General features: G+C 36.1%; 2 protein-coding genes across 5 annotated transcripts in view; one reads left to right on the plus strand and one right to left on the minus strand.

The window, feature by feature from the left end:
- LOC113826652 (lymphokine-activated killer T-cell-originated protein kinase) overlaps window positions 1-5,471 on the plus strand; it is a 5,999-nt gene extending 528 nt beyond the window's left edge. The window contains exons 2-8 of the mRNA XM_027379546.2: window positions 372-501; window positions 1,320-1,401; window positions 1,703-1,928; window positions 2,453-2,605; window positions 3,010-3,131; window positions 3,769-3,896; window positions 4,351-5,471. Of these exons, the coding sequence (XP_027235347.1) occupies window positions 372-501; window positions 1,320-1,401; window positions 1,703-1,928; window positions 2,453-2,605; window positions 3,010-3,131; window positions 3,769-3,896; window positions 4,351-4,526 (1,017 nt within the window). The 3' untranslated portion in view covers window positions 4,527-5,471. The remainder of the gene's footprint in view (window positions 1-371; window positions 502-1,319; window positions 1,402-1,702; window positions 1,929-2,452; window positions 2,606-3,009; window positions 3,132-3,768; window positions 3,897-4,350) is intronic.
- Window positions 5,374-17,500, minus strand: part of Sec23 (transport protein Sec23) — a 13,230-nt gene continuing 1,103 nt past the window's right edge. Inside the window, exons 2-19 of one of the 4 annotated variants that reach the window (XM_027379542.2) lie at window positions 15,692-15,772; window positions 13,165-13,504; window positions 12,755-12,934; window positions 12,486-12,626; window positions 12,143-12,298; window positions 11,906-12,025; window positions 11,479-11,673; window positions 11,035-11,160; window positions 10,750-10,898; window positions 10,445-10,587; window positions 9,716-9,971; window positions 9,420-9,576; window positions 9,106-9,257; window positions 8,700-8,871; window positions 8,283-8,438; window positions 8,120-8,179; window positions 7,872-7,898; window positions 5,374-5,876 (exon numbers count right to left, since the gene is read on the minus strand). In XM_027379542.2, coding sequence (XP_027235343.1) covers window positions 5,787-5,876; window positions 7,872-7,898; window positions 8,120-8,179; window positions 8,283-8,438; window positions 8,700-8,871; window positions 9,106-9,257; window positions 9,420-9,576; window positions 9,716-9,971; window positions 10,445-10,587; window positions 10,750-10,898; window positions 11,035-11,160; window positions 11,479-11,673; window positions 11,906-12,025; window positions 12,143-12,298; window positions 12,486-12,626; window positions 12,755-12,934; window positions 13,165-13,504; window positions 15,692-15,708 — 2,637 coding nt within the window. In that variant the 5' untranslated portion in view covers window positions 15,709-15,772 and the 3' untranslated portion in view covers window positions 5,374-5,786. The remainder of the gene's footprint in view (window positions 5,877-7,871; window positions 7,899-8,119; window positions 8,180-8,282; window positions 8,439-8,699; window positions 8,872-9,105; window positions 9,258-9,419; window positions 9,577-9,715; window positions 9,972-10,444; window positions 10,588-10,749; window positions 10,899-11,034; window positions 11,161-11,478; window positions 11,674-11,905; window positions 12,026-12,142; window positions 12,299-12,485; window positions 12,627-12,754; window positions 12,935-13,164; window positions 13,505-15,691; window positions 15,773-17,500) is intronic. The other 3 variants (XM_027379543.2, XM_027379544.2, XM_070118264.1) reach the window with 3 other exon arrangements.

Genomic DNA, 17,500 nt, shown 5'->3' on the forward strand with positions numbered 1-17,500 from the left:
AGAACACCAAATAAACGGTTATTTTTGCACAAAGCATTGATGAAGGTGTGTAGTAAAGGTCTGAATAAAGATGATTTACTTAAAAAATCCCCTATCCTTATTATGAATTTGATATTTATGTAGATATTGTGATATTGTACTCTTATGTTGGATCACAACATCTTTAGCCTATATATTAATAGAAAATAAATACAAATAAAAAAAGCGAAAAATAGATACAATCATTTGTGTTCAATATAACAGGGTTACATTATTTTCTAGATAAATAAAGATCAGATCAATCAGATAGTAGTTTTAACAAGTTGATGTGACTGTTACATTTTCAGTCATAGGTTAATTGGTAAGATCCTGATAAGTTTTTATCTCTACAGAAAGATGATGATTTCAAGACACCACAGCAGATGCGAACCCGATCAGTATTGCAGAAAGATGCACAGCCTTCGACTCCCACATTTCTGGTTCCACCTTCGCCAAGGATGAAGAAACTGGGCTATGGAACAGGTGATGAGGGTTTTGTGTTTCTCGTCTCATTCTCTCTGTCCAGTGATATCTTCCTGTTATTTTGATTTCCCTTTTATTCTCTAATCTTTTTTTTCTCTTTCTTTCCTTTATTCTTGCTTTCTCTCACTGACTCTGTCTCTGTTTCATTTATTCCCAGTTTCCACCCTCTCTCTCACTCTCTCTCATTCTCTCTCACTCTCTCATACTCTCTCATACTCTCTCATACTCTCTCATACTCTCTCATACTCTCTCATATTCTCTCATATTCTCTCATACTCTCTCATACTCTCTCATACTCTCTCATACTCTCTCATACTCTCTCTCTCTCTCTCTCTCTCTCTCTCTCTCTCTCTCTCTCTCTCTCTCTCTCTCTCTCTCTCTCTCTCTCTCTCTCTCTCTCTCTCTCTCTCTCTGTCTCTCTCTCTCTCTCTCACTCTCACTCTCACTCTCACTCTCACTCTCACTCTCACTCTCACTCTCACTCTCACTCTCTCTCTCTCTCTCACTCTCTCTCTCTCTCTCTCTCTCTCTCTCTCTCTCTCTCTCTCTCTCTCTCACCACTCACTCATTCACTCAACCACAATCTTTGTCCCTTCCTTCTTCCTTGCTTTACTCACTGACAGCATCTCTTCCTCCCTTCCTCACTCCCTTTCCTTCTCATTCTCCTTCATTGGCTGTCAACTCTTCCCTCCCTCCATCCCTTTATCTTCCTCTTCCCTTTCCCCTTTGTTTGTCCCTCCCTCCATCTCTCTTTGTTTTCCTTTCTCCCCAACTTCATTATCAGTTGCTCAATTCAATTCTTTGATTTTGTCTTGCAGGTGTAAATGTCTTCCTAATGGAGCGTTTTTCACCATTGCGTGGTTGCTACAAATCACCTTGGGCTGTTAAGAAGATTAATAGGTAAATATTCCAGTGGTCTTGAGGTTTGTTTTTAAACATAATGTATAAATTTATTTATATAGAGGGAGATACAGACAGATGGAGATATGTTGTTCATGAATACATATTTATGTTATATACTTTTCAAGATATATTTTTTTATATTAAAAAAAATAGTATCTAAGAATTCATGAAGTTATGGTCAGTATGCTCTTTCAGAGCTTATATGTAGACAGGGAGTGAAAGATAAGCCTTTTTTTTTTACATCAAAAGGTTTTAGTGGTGCCCTTTTGAAATTAAAGATGATCAATTAATTCTACAGCAGGTTACAAGAACAGTCCAAAGAATACTGCAAGAGACTGAGCTACGAGGCTTGCATACTTAAGTCTCTCAAGCACCCGAACATCATTGGCTTCCGCACATACACCACCAGCAAGGATGGCACCCAGTGCCTGGCCATGGAGAGTGGGGAGAAGTCCCTCGCAGACCTCATAGAAACCCAGCTGGATAAAGAGCTTGGTCCATTTTCTCCTCAGAAAATACTTAAGGTCAGAAGGATACCTGTGTTTGCACTTGCTCTTTTTTTCTTTATTTCTTTACTTCTCTTTTCTTTCTTATTTTCCTTCTCTTTTCTTTCTTACTTCCTTCTCTTTTCTTTCTTTCCTTCTCTTTTCTTTCTTTCCTTCTCTTTTCTTTCTTTCCTTCCTTCTCTTTTCTTTCTTTCCTTCTTTCTCTTTTCTTTCTTTCTTTCCTTCCCTCTCTTTTCATTCTTTCCTTATTTTTCATCCTTTTTTCTTTGTTTCTTTTCCTATATCCTCCTCATCCATGATGTCTAATGTCTCCCAAATCATTTCTTTATGTGAATATTCTCTTATCTATGGTGTTCATGTATTTTCACATATATTTCCTTGATAATGTTTATTTACTAAACCTAATTTTGTATCTGTACTGCCAGTTTTATAGAAATATGAAAATAGATACTTGATCAAAGCTAATTTACACACTAAACAATAAGGAATCATCAGTTAATGATATTATACAGGTTATTATATATTATTATATATTATTGCAGGTTGCAAAGGATGTTGCCTCTGCTCTTCAGTATCTTCATGAAGACAAGAGGATACTGCATGGTGACTTAAAGAGTGCTAACATCCTCATCATTGGGGACTTTAAGACTGCTAAACTTTGTGACTTTGGAGTGTCACTAAAGTTGGATGAAAAGGTATTGTAACAAAATATAGGGAACTATTTTACAAGAAAGTAGGGCTGTGTGTCAGATATGTCTATTGTGATTTTGTAAGGGTTTCCCATTGGAGTTCCACAGAAAAATAAATATGTGTATATTATTATTTCTTAAAAATTAAAGTTGAAGTTTTGACAGTACTAGCATCTGAGAATTTATTATCACTATTTGGTAATATAATGAGGATTGAAGTGTATTTATCAACAAATCATCTAGTAAACAAAAGTGTCTCTTTACATCAGTTTAGAATGTGCTTGTGATTTTGTATCTTTGTAAATAAGTTTTATATTGGTTTATCAGTTATAATTAAATTTAGGGCCTATCTTTTAATCATCTATTTCTCTTCTTAACATGGATATTAAATAACTAAAGATTATGTACAGGGTGTGGCAATCTGCAATGAAGACTATTATGTAGGGACTGAGTGCTGGTCTGCCCCAGAAGCCATCATTGGAGATACCATTTCTTGCAAGACAGATATGTTTGCCTTTGGCCTTGTTCTCTGGTAAGAATAAGGAGATATTTATACATATTTATGCATTGTTACTTATTTATTTTATCTTTGCAAAAATGCACATAAGAGTTTGGTGATGATTTGCTGAATAAACGATGTCTAAATAGCATTGTTGTATTTTAGACAAGTATCCTCGCAAATTTATTAATCTGTCATCAGTCATCACCAGTTTGTCAAGTGCATATTTGCCTTAATAATATACTGACAGTATGCAAATCTTTCTCATTGCTGGAAATGTAATTTTACAAGATTTTCTTTCATGTGAAAAAAAGGGAAAGAACCTTATAGTTATTGGAAAGACTTGGTTGGGCAGCTGTAGACTTCTGTACAGCAAAGAACGGCTAGAGATTTTTAAACATTTTGTTAACCAGCGGTAGAACTGTGTTAATATAAAGTATTATTCCGTCATAATTAAATGTATCCTTGTGTTTTTGGAGATACAAGAGAAAATATTAACAGTTTTATCTTACGACAGCACAATTCAGCATTTTCAAGAAGCTGTTTGATTTAGATTATTAATGGTGTTGAATTTGGGCAGACTTCCCTTAGTCATTGTTATTGGTAAATTCTTTAATAATATTGTTATAAACTAGAATTTACTCCATTCTTTTTCTTTTTTTTCTAACAGGGAAATGATCTCTCTCTCCCCACCTCATGTGGATAAACTCAGTTGTGAATCCATTGATGAAACTGTTGATGAAGAAACAAAATTGATGTTGGAGATGGAACGGGAGGATAGCTTCCAAAAAGCATTAGGTATGTAAAAGAATGCCAAAATATTATTATTATTATTGTGGTTTTGAAATATGGGCTAATACTTGAAACCATGACTTGGGATGATTAAACTATGACTATGAGTACATGTATACATGCACTGTCCACTATGGTTTTGTTTTATTAATATTGTTTACACAGAGATGACTTTATAAGCAATTAGTTTTCAATAAGTCAAGCCATAGGCCTACCTGATCTCACCTATTAACCCTATTGCTTGTTTTTAGAGAAACAAAACTTCTTAATTATATATTAGAAATGTTCATAACAGTAATAAAAATATTCTTATCTGAAAATTCAATGACTGGGGTAAACAGGAAGAAGCCATGAATGTGTAATGAATAAATAGATAAATTGGACACTGCATGTACCTATTTGCAGTGGGTTAAAGATGTTCAAAGACATACAGAGAGCTGAAAAAAAAACATTTAACCAGGTACCCGGCCTCCCCTTCCTGACGTCATCTTGGAAGATGAATATCTACCGGTCCTTGAGATCTTCTATGCCTGCACAGAGCCTGACCCCGAAAAGAGACCATCAGCTGGGCAAATCCTGCATGTCATTGATTGCCTTGAAGATTTAGAAATTAACAAGACAAGCAGTGGAGAATAAAAGAGAGAAAGAAAAAAAAATGGCAGAAATGGACATATTCCGGAGTGAGTGTGTATGAATGAGGCATTATTGTAGTGACTGTTTGTTAGTAAGAAATCTTCTGTAACTTTTGGAATGCTTTGTTTTATATTTGTATACTCATTTTTGTTTGTTAGTAAAGATTTTTCAGTAGGCTTTTGGAATATTTTTTTATTTGTACATTTGTGTTTTTGTTAATAAGGATTCTTCTGTTGACTTTTGGAATGTTTGTATTTAATTTTCAATCATAAAAATGTGTACAAGTTGCTTTTAGAAATTGATGTTTAATTTGCATATAATTAGTAGTTCATATCAGATTAAATGCCCCATATTTTTCTTTATATAATCTGGTATTCTTTGTATTCAGATTCTGTATCTCTTTTCCTTGATATATGCATAGAACTCTATTTTCCTTTGACTTAGTATCTAAAATTATTTTTGTTACATTGAAATAGTTGTATTGGTAGGTCAGATTACTTTTAGGATTAATCAAATAATGTCTTTGTATGGTCTGTATTTCAATTCCTACAAATTTATACCATTCCAGCGTTTTCCTAATCATTTATTACAAATTTTCATTGGACTAGTATTGCTACTTTGTTGTTGTTGCTGGTAGCTTTATGATTTGCATGCATCTTTATTCCTGTTAATTTCTGCTTAATGCATGTTTCTTCCTGTTATCTGTCTGTAGTAATAGTTCCATATTAAAATTAATGGCTTATGTACTTGCATTGCTGATGAACACAATCATTAACATCTTTGGATTATTTTTGTTAAAAAAATCATATGGATTATCTTAGAACACAGGAAACCAAAATAATGAAGGAAATAATTTAAATGTTACTTTTATTTAACACATTACAGCAACTGAAGATAATAATATAGTGTGTGATAAGATTAACAAATAAAATAAAATCTCTTTCAAAATTTTTCTTATTTAAATCCTCTTAATGTACCACTTCCACAACACGATTTTCTTTGCCATCTGTTATCTGATAATCAAATAGAAACCCACTTCCAAGATTAAGACACTGTCTGGTACAAGAAGCTTAAATATAAATCACCGAGTAGTCACCGAAGTTTTAAAAATCCTGAAATATAATTCATCTGTAATGCAAGAATTTGTGTGTCTTTGAAGAAACAATGCTTGCATCTTTAAAATTTTAATTTGCTTTTTGGAGAACTGGTATCTTACAGGCAAAGAGTCATACTTAATTACAGTAAAATTGGCTAAGACTGTTTTTATGCATTTGACGTTACTGCCAGCTTCTTTAAGTGTTCCATGAAGACCTGTAAGCTGACATCATCTGTGAGCACTGGGGCGCCACCATCCTGAAAAATCATACAATAGTTTTTAGGAGTTGGAGACAACTTTCCAACAAAAATAATAAATATTAAAATGACTGCTATATCAACACCAAGAATGAAAGGAGATGGGACACTAGAAATCTATTGCCCAAATATAATTAATTACCAAAAACTGCTTCTAAATGTACTAGCTTAACAACCCCTACGATCTGGATGACGTTATGGTCCTGTCATGGAAAAATCTGGATCAAGAACCGGGTGATGTGAACATGCCATCATCGGGCAAAATGGCCAAGGGGCTGGGTGACACAAACTTGCTGTCATGAGCGAAGGCCAAGGTGACGGAAAAGACTCACCACAAGTGCACAAACCTCTTGGAGTGTGATTTGACTCATTTGGTGCTTAGAAGGGGGGGCTTTAGCATTATTCTCATCAATAGACGAATGTGGAATTATCATGTGTAAGCCGTGACTGGAAAGCATTAACAGGAATACGGTGCTGTGCACCATATTCCTGGCTGCTGTGATTGGCAGCTTAGGTTGTATTATGGAAAATTGAAAATTACGAAAAGTAAGATATATGACACAAATAACCAAATGTTATTTACTACATAGATATATGATATGGAGTCTGTGCAAGGAAAATAAGCTATTACTATCTGGATAAATTAAGTCAAAATACAAATATGGTCATTGGAAAATGCCAAAAAAAGTTTAAAAGTTTACACAAAACTTTGCAAAGGGGAGGCACAGTCTTGTCTCTGCTCACTGGCATTCTTGCATACCTGGCCTACATACCGCACACCTGGGATGTTGGCTACTTCCCTAACCCACTGCCCATATTTTTGGCAGTGATTTCTGTGATGCAACCAGATCCAACAGGTTAAATTATACCCAATACAAAAATGTTAAAAACATGTTAAATAACTATTATCTCTGGAACTTGCCTACTACAACCAGGCTATTAATTCTTACACAAAGAATAATTGCCAAAATTTGATAAATATACATCTAATCTTATAAAAATTTTACATCTACCAAAGAACAATTTCCTTCACATGAACTCCTTAGTTGTATAAAGAAGGGATATACAATATTAGCAAATTATTTTTCTTTTTAGTCATATACTTGATACACCTCTACGACATTCTTGGTAATCTAGCCCTTTGACTTTTTCAGTTTACTTTTTCATACTTTCTACTTAATGTCTGATGCTGGAGCTAAATCTTGTTACTAGATCTTTAAAATTGCCAATTAAAACCTGCACAACTAGAAATTTCAAAATAAACTATGATAATTGCCTTAAATATTAATACCACTTCCATCTACTTATTAAAACAAAAGATCAGCCCACACCACCACCTGTTTTCCAAGAAACTCTTCATAATAGTTTGAGAATTATCTTGTTCTGTAAATCATTAGACCCAAGTCTGTATTTGTATTTCAAAAAAGTATATGACTATTAAGCTTTCCTTTCTTCTTCATCAGATCTTGATATTGCATTTTATCAAGTGGAAACAATTAAATCTAACAAGTTTTTTTTTTGATGATCAAAAAGAAAAGAAAACTTTTTAAGCAATGACCCTAATGTGAAATATAAAATGAAGTGTTCATATCACTAATCTGCCCATCACAATCCCAAGTAAAATCTGAAGATGTTACATGTAACTGTTCATCTTAGTCAAGACTTACCTTTCATAATCTAAAATAACCAAAACCATGGAAATTTTCAAGGCAAACCAAAAGGTTTGTGTTAGTATATAATTTAAGAGAGTTTAAGAGAGATGACTTTTTTGCTTGTGTGTCATGTGTATTACACAGCTTGTGTTCAAACTACAAGATTTAATATCCGGCACCTTCTAACGTGTCACAAACACCATCTTAAAAGGAACTAGTTATATTCAAATCAAGCCTTTTGCTGTGTGTTCACCATCACCAACAAGTGCTACAATTTTATTTTGGATAAAAAAAGCAATTTTTACTTTGTGCCATCACCAAACCACAAAAAAATAATAAATACCGTAGAATTGGGGTCTGGGATCGCTGACTGCAAAGTCAAAAAAGGGGGAAAAATTGGGTGCTCTATATTAATTTCTGATTTCCCTTGATATTAAATTTAACCAATCAAACTGAATCTTTTAAAAATTTTCTTTATAAACACAAACAAGATAATATACCAATGCAGGGATGTATATGCAAACCGTTAAATATTTAAAATTATACATTTAGAATTACATTTTTAATTAATACATATAAACACATACTTACCCCATACAAAGCATTGTTGTGTGTTTGAGAAGGATTCACTTTAGAGAGAAGGAACCGAGCCTGGCAAAAGAAGCAAATTTGTAAGAATTTACACACAATTTTTGGGACAGTATATAGTATACAATAAAGTGTTACTTGCAAACTTCACTCTTTAAAAACAAACCTGTGATCCTCCTTGCTCTGTCTCAACATAACGTGGAATGGGGAACCTGGTTGCCAGGATATCTTGAGCATCATCCACTGGAGACTGTAAGAGTTCTTTGAAGACTGCATATTCTTCTTGTTCGTGGTAACCCTCCCTCTTCCAGGCTGCCATTGTCTGAAGTACACAATGGACTAAATTTGTACACAATATTCACCAATGTAATATTAAAAATGCCTAATGCTCTGTTCCATAAATATCAATATCTTTCTAAACATGAACAAGCCTAATACTATGCTTGATCTGGCAAGCATATAAAATTACAAGGAAATACATTATGGAACTCAAATAAGATATCTAAATATACAAAGAAAAACAAAAACCTAAACAGGTAACTAATGCAAACATCCATTGATTATACCAATTTTACCCACTCACCTCTCCAAGGAAGATAAGCACGTGGAAGAAAGTGTCCAGGAGCAAGATGCGGTCTGGCTGAATGGAGGAAGTGTCTAGCATAACAGGCTCAACACCTTGGAAGGAGTAACTGCACAATACTGGCTGGATCATGGTTAGGCACTCTGTCACAGTCTCACGGTTCAGCATGCATCTGGAGACAATAACTATTATTAAGACCATGAAAAGTAGAAGAGATATACTGAATGACTGATAAAAAAGTATTTAAATTCTGATCTCATCATAGTCTCTTACATTGTTCACTGACTTCTCAAATTTGTATTGTTCTAGTCTATAGTTTTCTAATTAAACTTTTCACAATTTTGGTGTCATAAAGAGAACTTGTGTGCAAAATTTATCCTCAATGTTAATGACTGAAACACCTCACCTGTAGAAAGAGGTTTCATCTGGCGAGTTGTTAAACACCTGGAGGAACTGTGAACGTCTCAGATGGAACATGAATTGAGGATAAAGTGTGAACGTATCGTGGAAGCGGTAACTATTGGGATCATTTGGAGTGAAATCACCAAACTTCTGACACTGTAAATAGAAAAATAATTCCATATGAAACAAGAAACATTAAAAACCATTAGTGGAAGAGGTTTTGCTTTTGAAGTAGTATCACCAGTCATAATAAAAGAGGTTTAATGGGCTTCATATTTCAAAACAAATTCATACCAACTGGACTGCCTTTACACTTACAAGCCTAATCAACATCCTGTCCACCCAACGCAGGACGTCTGTTCCATCCTGATCAGTCTCTGATCTGTTGACTGCTAAGCGAGCCATAAGCACAGCAGCTGCTTCTTGGTCAAAACCAAGTGAAATGAACTGCTGCCCTGTCTGTGCATCTGCCCAACTGTTGAATATAGAACAAATAAATGTCAATAATATATAATGAAACAGACATTAAATGTAGAAATCAGGCATTTAAACCACCCTAACTTTTCCTTGCTTAACAATTTACTCCAAAATGTTTTCCCCCAATGAAAACTTACTTTCTTGCAACTGTTGTGACTCTGACCCTCGTCTGTCCTGAGGCGTGCTGGTATCTAGTAATGAATTGAACGTGTCCTCTTGTGCCTGGAATGTCTGAGCCTTGCTGGTTGGCTACCTCGAAGAATATGGCTACAGTGGTGCTTGGTCCTAAACCACACATCTTCCACTTAGTGGTATTTCCAATGCCAATTTCAGTTTCAGCAACATTTGGTCCTTTTTCATTGGCAGACACACATGGGCCAAGTGCACCCGCAACTAAAATGAAAAGTAAAAATGCAGATAAAGAAAGGACCTTGTATAAACATTTTGTATGCAAAATAAATCCTAGAAATAATGAAAACTTCTAACATTTATTGCACATGCATATAGTGAAATAATGTGACTACATAAAAATTTAGGAAAATTTTATCTAAAATAGATTCTAAAGACAAAGAAAATTTATTCTTATTCAGTCCACTATACAGTGCAGAGCTATATGTCATGATTATCACAAATATATATAAAAAAAGCAGTCATCAGTATATGTTTCTCAATAGAGAAGTTTTACTTTATATTTTCCTCTTCATGCATGAAAGAACATTTATTACTGAAATATTGGCATTTCATCAAGTACAATCAACATAAAAACATTCTATATAAAATTTATAGGTTAAAAATCTATAATAGTGATGCTATGTAAGGAATTCCCACAAGTTAACACTTGTGGAAAAGAAAACTAAAAAACATACTTTTGAGTTCTCGAGAAGTCTTCACCTCGAGAGTGCCATTGAATGCCATCTCCAAGTTACCCTTCTCATCACGGGCAAATACCCTTTGGAATGTTGTTCTAAACAGGGATGACTGGAACGAGTCACCCAGGACCATGTGACCTCTGTAAGTAGGTGATCACCATCATCAATGCATAAACCAAGTTATGGCATTTCAATAAACTTCATTTCTTTTATACAAAAAATTATCAATTCAACATTCAGTATTCAAAAACAAAAAGTACTTTGACAAAACTAGAATTTCAGTTAGTGATTCTCAAACTCACCCTGTGTAAGTGGAACAGTATTTCATTTCATGTAGTCCAACCTGATCCAGGGCACATGCATAAAGGTCAATTATATGTCCATTATCAGAGGACCTTTTGGCTAGTGCTTCGTAGAACTTGATAGCCTTCTTCATGTACTTACAGTTGTCCTGGAGAATGGAGAAAGTATTACAAACCCAATTAAGCCGAAATTACTTTAACCTTTTAATAAAATGGCAACAACTTTCAGAATTTTATATCTTGAATTCTATGAAAACAGTAGTCAGGTAACAATCTTTTTCTCACCTTCTCAATATCATGATGAGAACGGATAGGTCTGCGCAAATCGTCATCCACAACCATTCCTGGGCCTACAGAGCAAGCTCCTCCCAAGAATGTCATGATACGAGCCCCAGTGTTGGGGTAACATGCCTGCACAAAGGGGATTATACAAGTAAGACCAAATAATTTCTTTGGGTAGACATTACCATTCTACCAAAACATAACTGATTATAAAGTTATTAACTAGTATGAAAAATGTGTTTTGTACAACCTGGTACATCATCAAATTACTATGGATATCATAAAATGAGGGCTACTTATATGGTAAGACAATAAAATTCATCAAAATATATGACTCCTTCAAGAGCCCACATTTTGAAGTACCTAACAGAAACCATTATTTACAATTGAAAACTGAAGGATATATTTTTTACTTTCAATTTAAATCCACTCAAAGAAATTCATTACCTCTAGCAGACCAACAGCAATAGACAGAGCAGAGCCTGTTGCACGTAAAGGTCGTTTTCCTGAGGATACTGGCCAGGGGTCGCGGCGGAGGTCAGTCAGGATGTCAACCAGCATAATCTCACACTCCTGGACAGGCTGCAAGAACCTGTTGTTCATCTGACCAGGCTGAGGTGCAGGAGCAGCTTGGCCTGGCATCTGAAAAGGTAATATGACAGGTAAATCCAATGGATATTTGCTTCACTATTCCATAACAATAACAAATATCAGCTGCCAAACTAATTACTAGACAAACTCCTTCAACTTCTTTACATTCTCAAAAGCATAAAAAACAATGTGATCTATATTGCTAAGATAGAAGAGCATTTATACCAATGCCATGAAAAAATGTTAATAAAAATGTAATTATCAGCTAGTTGTTAAACATTACCTGTGTTTGTGTGGCCTTCAAACCAACCCCAAGGTATTCTTGTACAGACTTTGCTGTCTGGTCCTTGTGTCCTGGAAACACGTACTGCTTCCTTAGTACTTCATTTGCTAACACATGAACCTGAAAAAAATATGTAGCACTCAAATTAAATCTGTTTCAATTAAAGTTTGGCATTCTATTTTAAGGTTACTGCCAACATACATGCAAGGCACTATGCCACGAAGACAAGATACTCACATGTACATGACGTCCAAAGGTGATTAATCCCACCAGGGCATTGGCTGGCATGAGGGTGAGGGACATTGTAATTGATTCCTTTAGGGCTGACAACTCTTCCTCATCAACACAGGTATCAACCACAAACAAGAAAACTGGTGGCATATTTTGCTGCCTCTGAAAATTGGACAATAGCTCTTAGAATTAAAATGATCACATCCTCTGCCACATGAAAATCTGTTCCAGAACTTATTTTTCCTTTTTTTAACATCTGAAAAATAATCCCTTTAGCACTATTTGAAAGACACTGCAAATACTACTCTCCTGCAGATATCATTAAACAAAAATTAAAATCAAAACCTACCATAATAGTATATTCAATTGTTGAATATTGCGGGAAGAGCTCAGCTGGTTGGCTCTGCTCACTGATGGATGCATAGCTACTTGGGAATGGATTGCGCTGGAAGCAGAAGCAGCATACCCACATCTTCGATCGATAGTCAACCTGCAAGAGCACAATTCAGTGCTTAAGCTTTTCTTTGTAAAAGGATTAATCTGAAATAGTACCAAAGAAAATTCAAACTTTTCAATTCCATAATTAATTCTGCAATATTACAAAGTACAAAACCTTACCTGACAGAGAGGGTTCAGGATAGCCCCGCACTGTGACTGAGTGCACTTCAAGGGTTCATAACAGATTGGGGGCAGGTCATCTCGTTTCTTCAAGGGTGTGAATGCAGCAGCAACTGGGACAACCATGCGAGTAGCTTCAATTCGGCTTGATGGCCACACGTTCCAGGAAAAGCGAACGCCCTGTAATCATGTTAATGTAAAATATCCATAGCAAGCAATAACCAATGAAGAAGTAGCTATACTTGGGTTATCCAATTCCCAAACACCCTTATATCTTACCTAATAATACAGTATGATCCTCATTAAAAGACAACCCATTTTCATTATTTACCTCCTTCCAATCTCATCAAATGAAAAACTGTCTTTATCATAAAACTTCATCCAGACAATTGAACAAACTATTTCTTTACCTCTTTTGTCTCTTGGGATTCGATGAAATCCTGAAAAGAGGACTGCTGCGGCTGTGCCTGCTGCTGCTGTTGTGGGGCTCCATACTGATCCTGCTGGTACTGCTGCTGTTGTTGCTGCTGCTGCTGCTGCTGCTGCTGTGGGTGTCCATATTGCTGTTGCTGAGGTTGGTATCCCTGCTGACCCTGGGGTTGGTATCCCATTTGACCTTGGGGTTGGTATCCTTGTTGTGCCTGCGGCTGGTAACCCTGTTGTTGCTGTTGCTGTTGGTATTGCTCATGTCCCGGCTGTTGCTGGTATTGCTGGGCTTGCGCCGCTGCTTGTGGTTGGTACCCATACATTCTGTCAAAAGAAAAAAAAGAGGCAACTTAATCTTTTGAATGATAAATGTGGTCCATAGGGATAATCTATCTTCTACATACATCAACAACTAACTATATTAAATTCCTTACAATAATCCTTTTGCTGAACTTACAAAACCAACAAAAGTATATGTAGCTTTGCAGTAAGTGTTTAGAATAACTGATGGACCACTTAATTTCTACAAATCTTCATGGAAATACATTGAATACTTTGACCTAAACATTTTTGTACAAATTTCTGTTATTCATCAGTGTCCCCACTTTATAATAATAATAAAAAAATAAATAAATAAAATTTAAAAAATTAAACTAAGTAATTCTCCACTACTGAATAAAAGACTGAGGACATTTTTTATTTACATATAACAGAAGAAAGAGAAGTAATTTAATGCATACACAAGGAATCAATAAATAATAAAATATTCTACACTATACCCTACAAACATACCTCTAACTGGTATTTAAACCTATATATATCCTAAAGACTCTGAAAAGGTAACCTGGAAGGCTTATGAGGAATTTAAATTGCCTCCTCTAAATATATGCAAGTGTAGAACATGACTAAGAATAAGAAGGTTCTAAAAGCTAAACGCCTCATGTCTAAAAACTTTCTTTATCATAACATCTTGAATCTTAAATACACATACTCATGATCTATGCTATTTCAATATTTCAAATCTGATCTTGATATGATTCTCAAATTGCTAACCTTCCACATCAGTCCTTTTGTGTGGGTAACAATTACAAAGTCAATATCTATAAAGGCCAAATAAAAAGTGAAAACATACTGCTACCGATTACATTTTCAAATACTAATTTTTACACCATAGTTACATTTGATTATCAAGAGTACATTAATGTTGGATAATGGCATTAATCTGTGGCTGTATTCCAAATATATACCCAAAACTGCAAATTAATAAAATTACAATTATTCATATAAATATGTGTGAGTATGAGTGTGAGTGTGAGTGTGAGTGTGTGTGTGTGCGAGTGTGTGCATGTCTGTATGTGAGCCTGTATGCGCATCTGTGTGTGTGTGTGTCTGTGTGTGTGTGTGTCTGTGTGTGTGTGTCTGTGTGCGCATCTGTGTGCGCATCTGTGTGTGTGTGTCTGTGTGCGCATCTGTGTGTGTGAGGCTGTGTGCGCATCTGTGTGTGTGTGTCTGTGTGCGCATCTGTGTGTGTGTGTCTGTGTGCACATCTCTGTGTGTGTGTGTCTGTGCGCACATCTCTCTGTGTGTGTGTCTGTGCGCACATCTCTGTGTGTGTGTGTCTGTGCGCACATCTCTGTGTGTGTGTGTCTGTGTGCACATCTCTGTGTGTGTGTGTCTGTGTGCACATCTGTGTGTGTGTGTCTGTGTGCGCATCTGTGTGTGTGTGTCTGTGTGCGCATCTGTGTGTGTGTGTCTGTGTGCGCATCTGTGTGTGTGTGTCTGTGTGCGCATCTGTGTGTGTGTCTGTGTGCGCATCTGTGTGTGTGTGTCTGTGTGCGCATCTGTGTGTGTGTCTGTGTGCGCATCTGTGTGTATGTGTCTGTGCGCGCATCTGTGTGTGTCTGTGTGCGCATCTGTGTGTGTGTGTCTGTGTGCGCATCTGTGTATGTGTGTCTGTGTGCGCATCTGTGTATGTGTCTGTGTGCATGTCTGTGTGCGCATCTGTGTGTGTCTGTGTGCACATCTGTGTGTGTGTCTGTGTGCACATCTCTGTGTGTGTGTCTGTGTGCACATCTCTCTGTGTGTGTGTCTGTGTGCACATCTCTCTGTGTGTGTGTCTGTGTGCACATCTCTCTGTGTGTGTGTCTGTGTGCACATCTGTGTGTGTCTGTGTGCACATCTGTGTGTGTGTCTGTGTGCGCATCTCTGTGTGTGTGTGTCAGTCATTACATGTGTGTTGTAAAGCGCATTTCACTAAATGTGTAAACAAAAGCTGTTAGGTGGTGAATGCAGTTGGCAGTGCATCTTAGACTATTTAAAGGAAGATTTATTTAAAGGAAGATTATTATTATTACAACATAAAATGGTGAGGAAATTAAAGATTCAAAATCTATTATAACACTGATAGAGGAGAAAGTAAAAGCAAAAAAAGGAGTCTGCTTTTCCTGCTGCTAGTGCTCAAGACGAAACAATGAGGCATAACCCACACCCGACAAGACTGCATCTACTCACAGGGACCCTGAAGACATAGTGCAAGGAAGATAGATGTATTAGGCCTACTCTCTGTAACTGCACCTCTCTATAATAAAGGACCTGGAAAGTTGATAATCAATGTATAACTGTATATATAAAAGTTAAAAAGATTGATAATTCTTCTAATCTAGTAAAAATTACAAAACTCAACACACTGTATTCCTTTACTTGTACACAAGAGGGTAAATATTCAGAATACCTTTGCATGCCCAATCACAACGATATTAGTATCAATGGATTCCTTTCACTCTCTATTACCCAAATATTTAGAAATTATGCCCCCCCAATATCCAAAATCTTGGTCCTGATTGCTGGGGAGCACACAAATGGTACCAAGGAAATTATTGGGTAATATATAAACAATATACACAGAATAGGGGGGGGTTTAGGTCAGAGCAGTCAAAAATAAGTGATGGTCAATTTCATATTTGTATACGAGTGTAGAATTACCCAAGTGAATGTAAACTCCTGTCGCAAAAAATTTAGGCAATGCGCAAGGTGATTCATAATCCTCTGGGATGAGGGATCAACCGCATGTGAAAAAAAATGAAAAAGTGTAATTTTGCTGGAGACATCACCTCCCCCCCCCCCCATGGGACCCCCATAAATCTGGTATCAAAATATGCAGAATATCAAAATACATCAAATAGTAAAAAACCAAGAAAATCCATAAGCCACTCTCCCTACTTTTAGAAATATTTATCTATATGACCCCCCATCTCCTAATCCCCCCCCCCCCAACACACATTTAGCGACAGTTCCCTTAAAGTGAGAGAACACAAATCTTAAGAGAAATCCACAAAATGTCTTTATTATGGTTATCAAAGCTGATAAAAGATTATCATGTTATACAATCTTTAGAAGTAGATTACAACATTATATTCATAAACAAGGTCAAAATGAATCATGCCTGGCTACTTTCGGGTACTGTGTTGGTTTGGCGTACTACCCAGAATTAGCACTCTTAGAACCTCAGCAATCTATCCTTCAAGTGTTTAACTGAAGCACATAGTCACAGAAACGTGAAAAGGGGGTGGGGGGGCATACAAACTTGACTTGCTCTCGGGTCAACTACAGCAAAACTCAGATGGACTGCTCTAGTGAGGCATTTCCTGGTAGAAATGCTGCACAGCAATCTTTTTTTACCAGTGGCAAGGGTATCCTGTATAAACTACGCCAAAGATTGTCATATGAATAAAAAATTCTTCATAAACCCCCAAAACCTGCCCTCTTAGGATATACCTGGCCAGACTAGTAAGACTAGTAACACTAGTAAGACTACTAATTAGTAAGACTTACTAAGTAGTATTATTAATTACTAATTACTAATTAATTACTAAGTAGTAAGACACTAGTCTTACTAGTAAGACTAGTAAAGAGTTTAACTGGGCTCATCCCCCTAGCCACGATAACAACACATACTGTATAATTTAATCCAACAATAGCCCTAGGATACCACATGTACTATCTACCTATTGGATCTAGTTTTGTTGCTGTTGTTGCCCAGCACTGACTAAAGCCACAAGGAATGCAAATAGAAATGAGAAATACATTAATTCCAAATCAAACATATTTTCAGACATGGAGCTATGCTACAAAAATAAACAAACAGAAGTCAAAATTTATCTGTGATTGAATAACGTCTGGAGGTAAATTAGCAGATGGTCAACTTTCTTTTCACTACACCAATACAAAACTCATGGGAGATATATGACAACATAACTGCCAACACCCTGAGTCCTTCTATCTGTATTGCTTCAAACATACCGGCTGACTTCATTCACACTG

The sequence above is a fragment of the Penaeus vannamei genome, chromosome 41 (genome assembly GCF_042767895.1).
Source record: "Penaeus vannamei isolate JL-2024 chromosome 41, ASM4276789v1, whole genome shotgun sequence".
NCBI classification, from domain to species: Eukaryota; Metazoa; Arthropoda; class Malacostraca; order Decapoda; family Penaeidae; genus Penaeus; species Penaeus vannamei.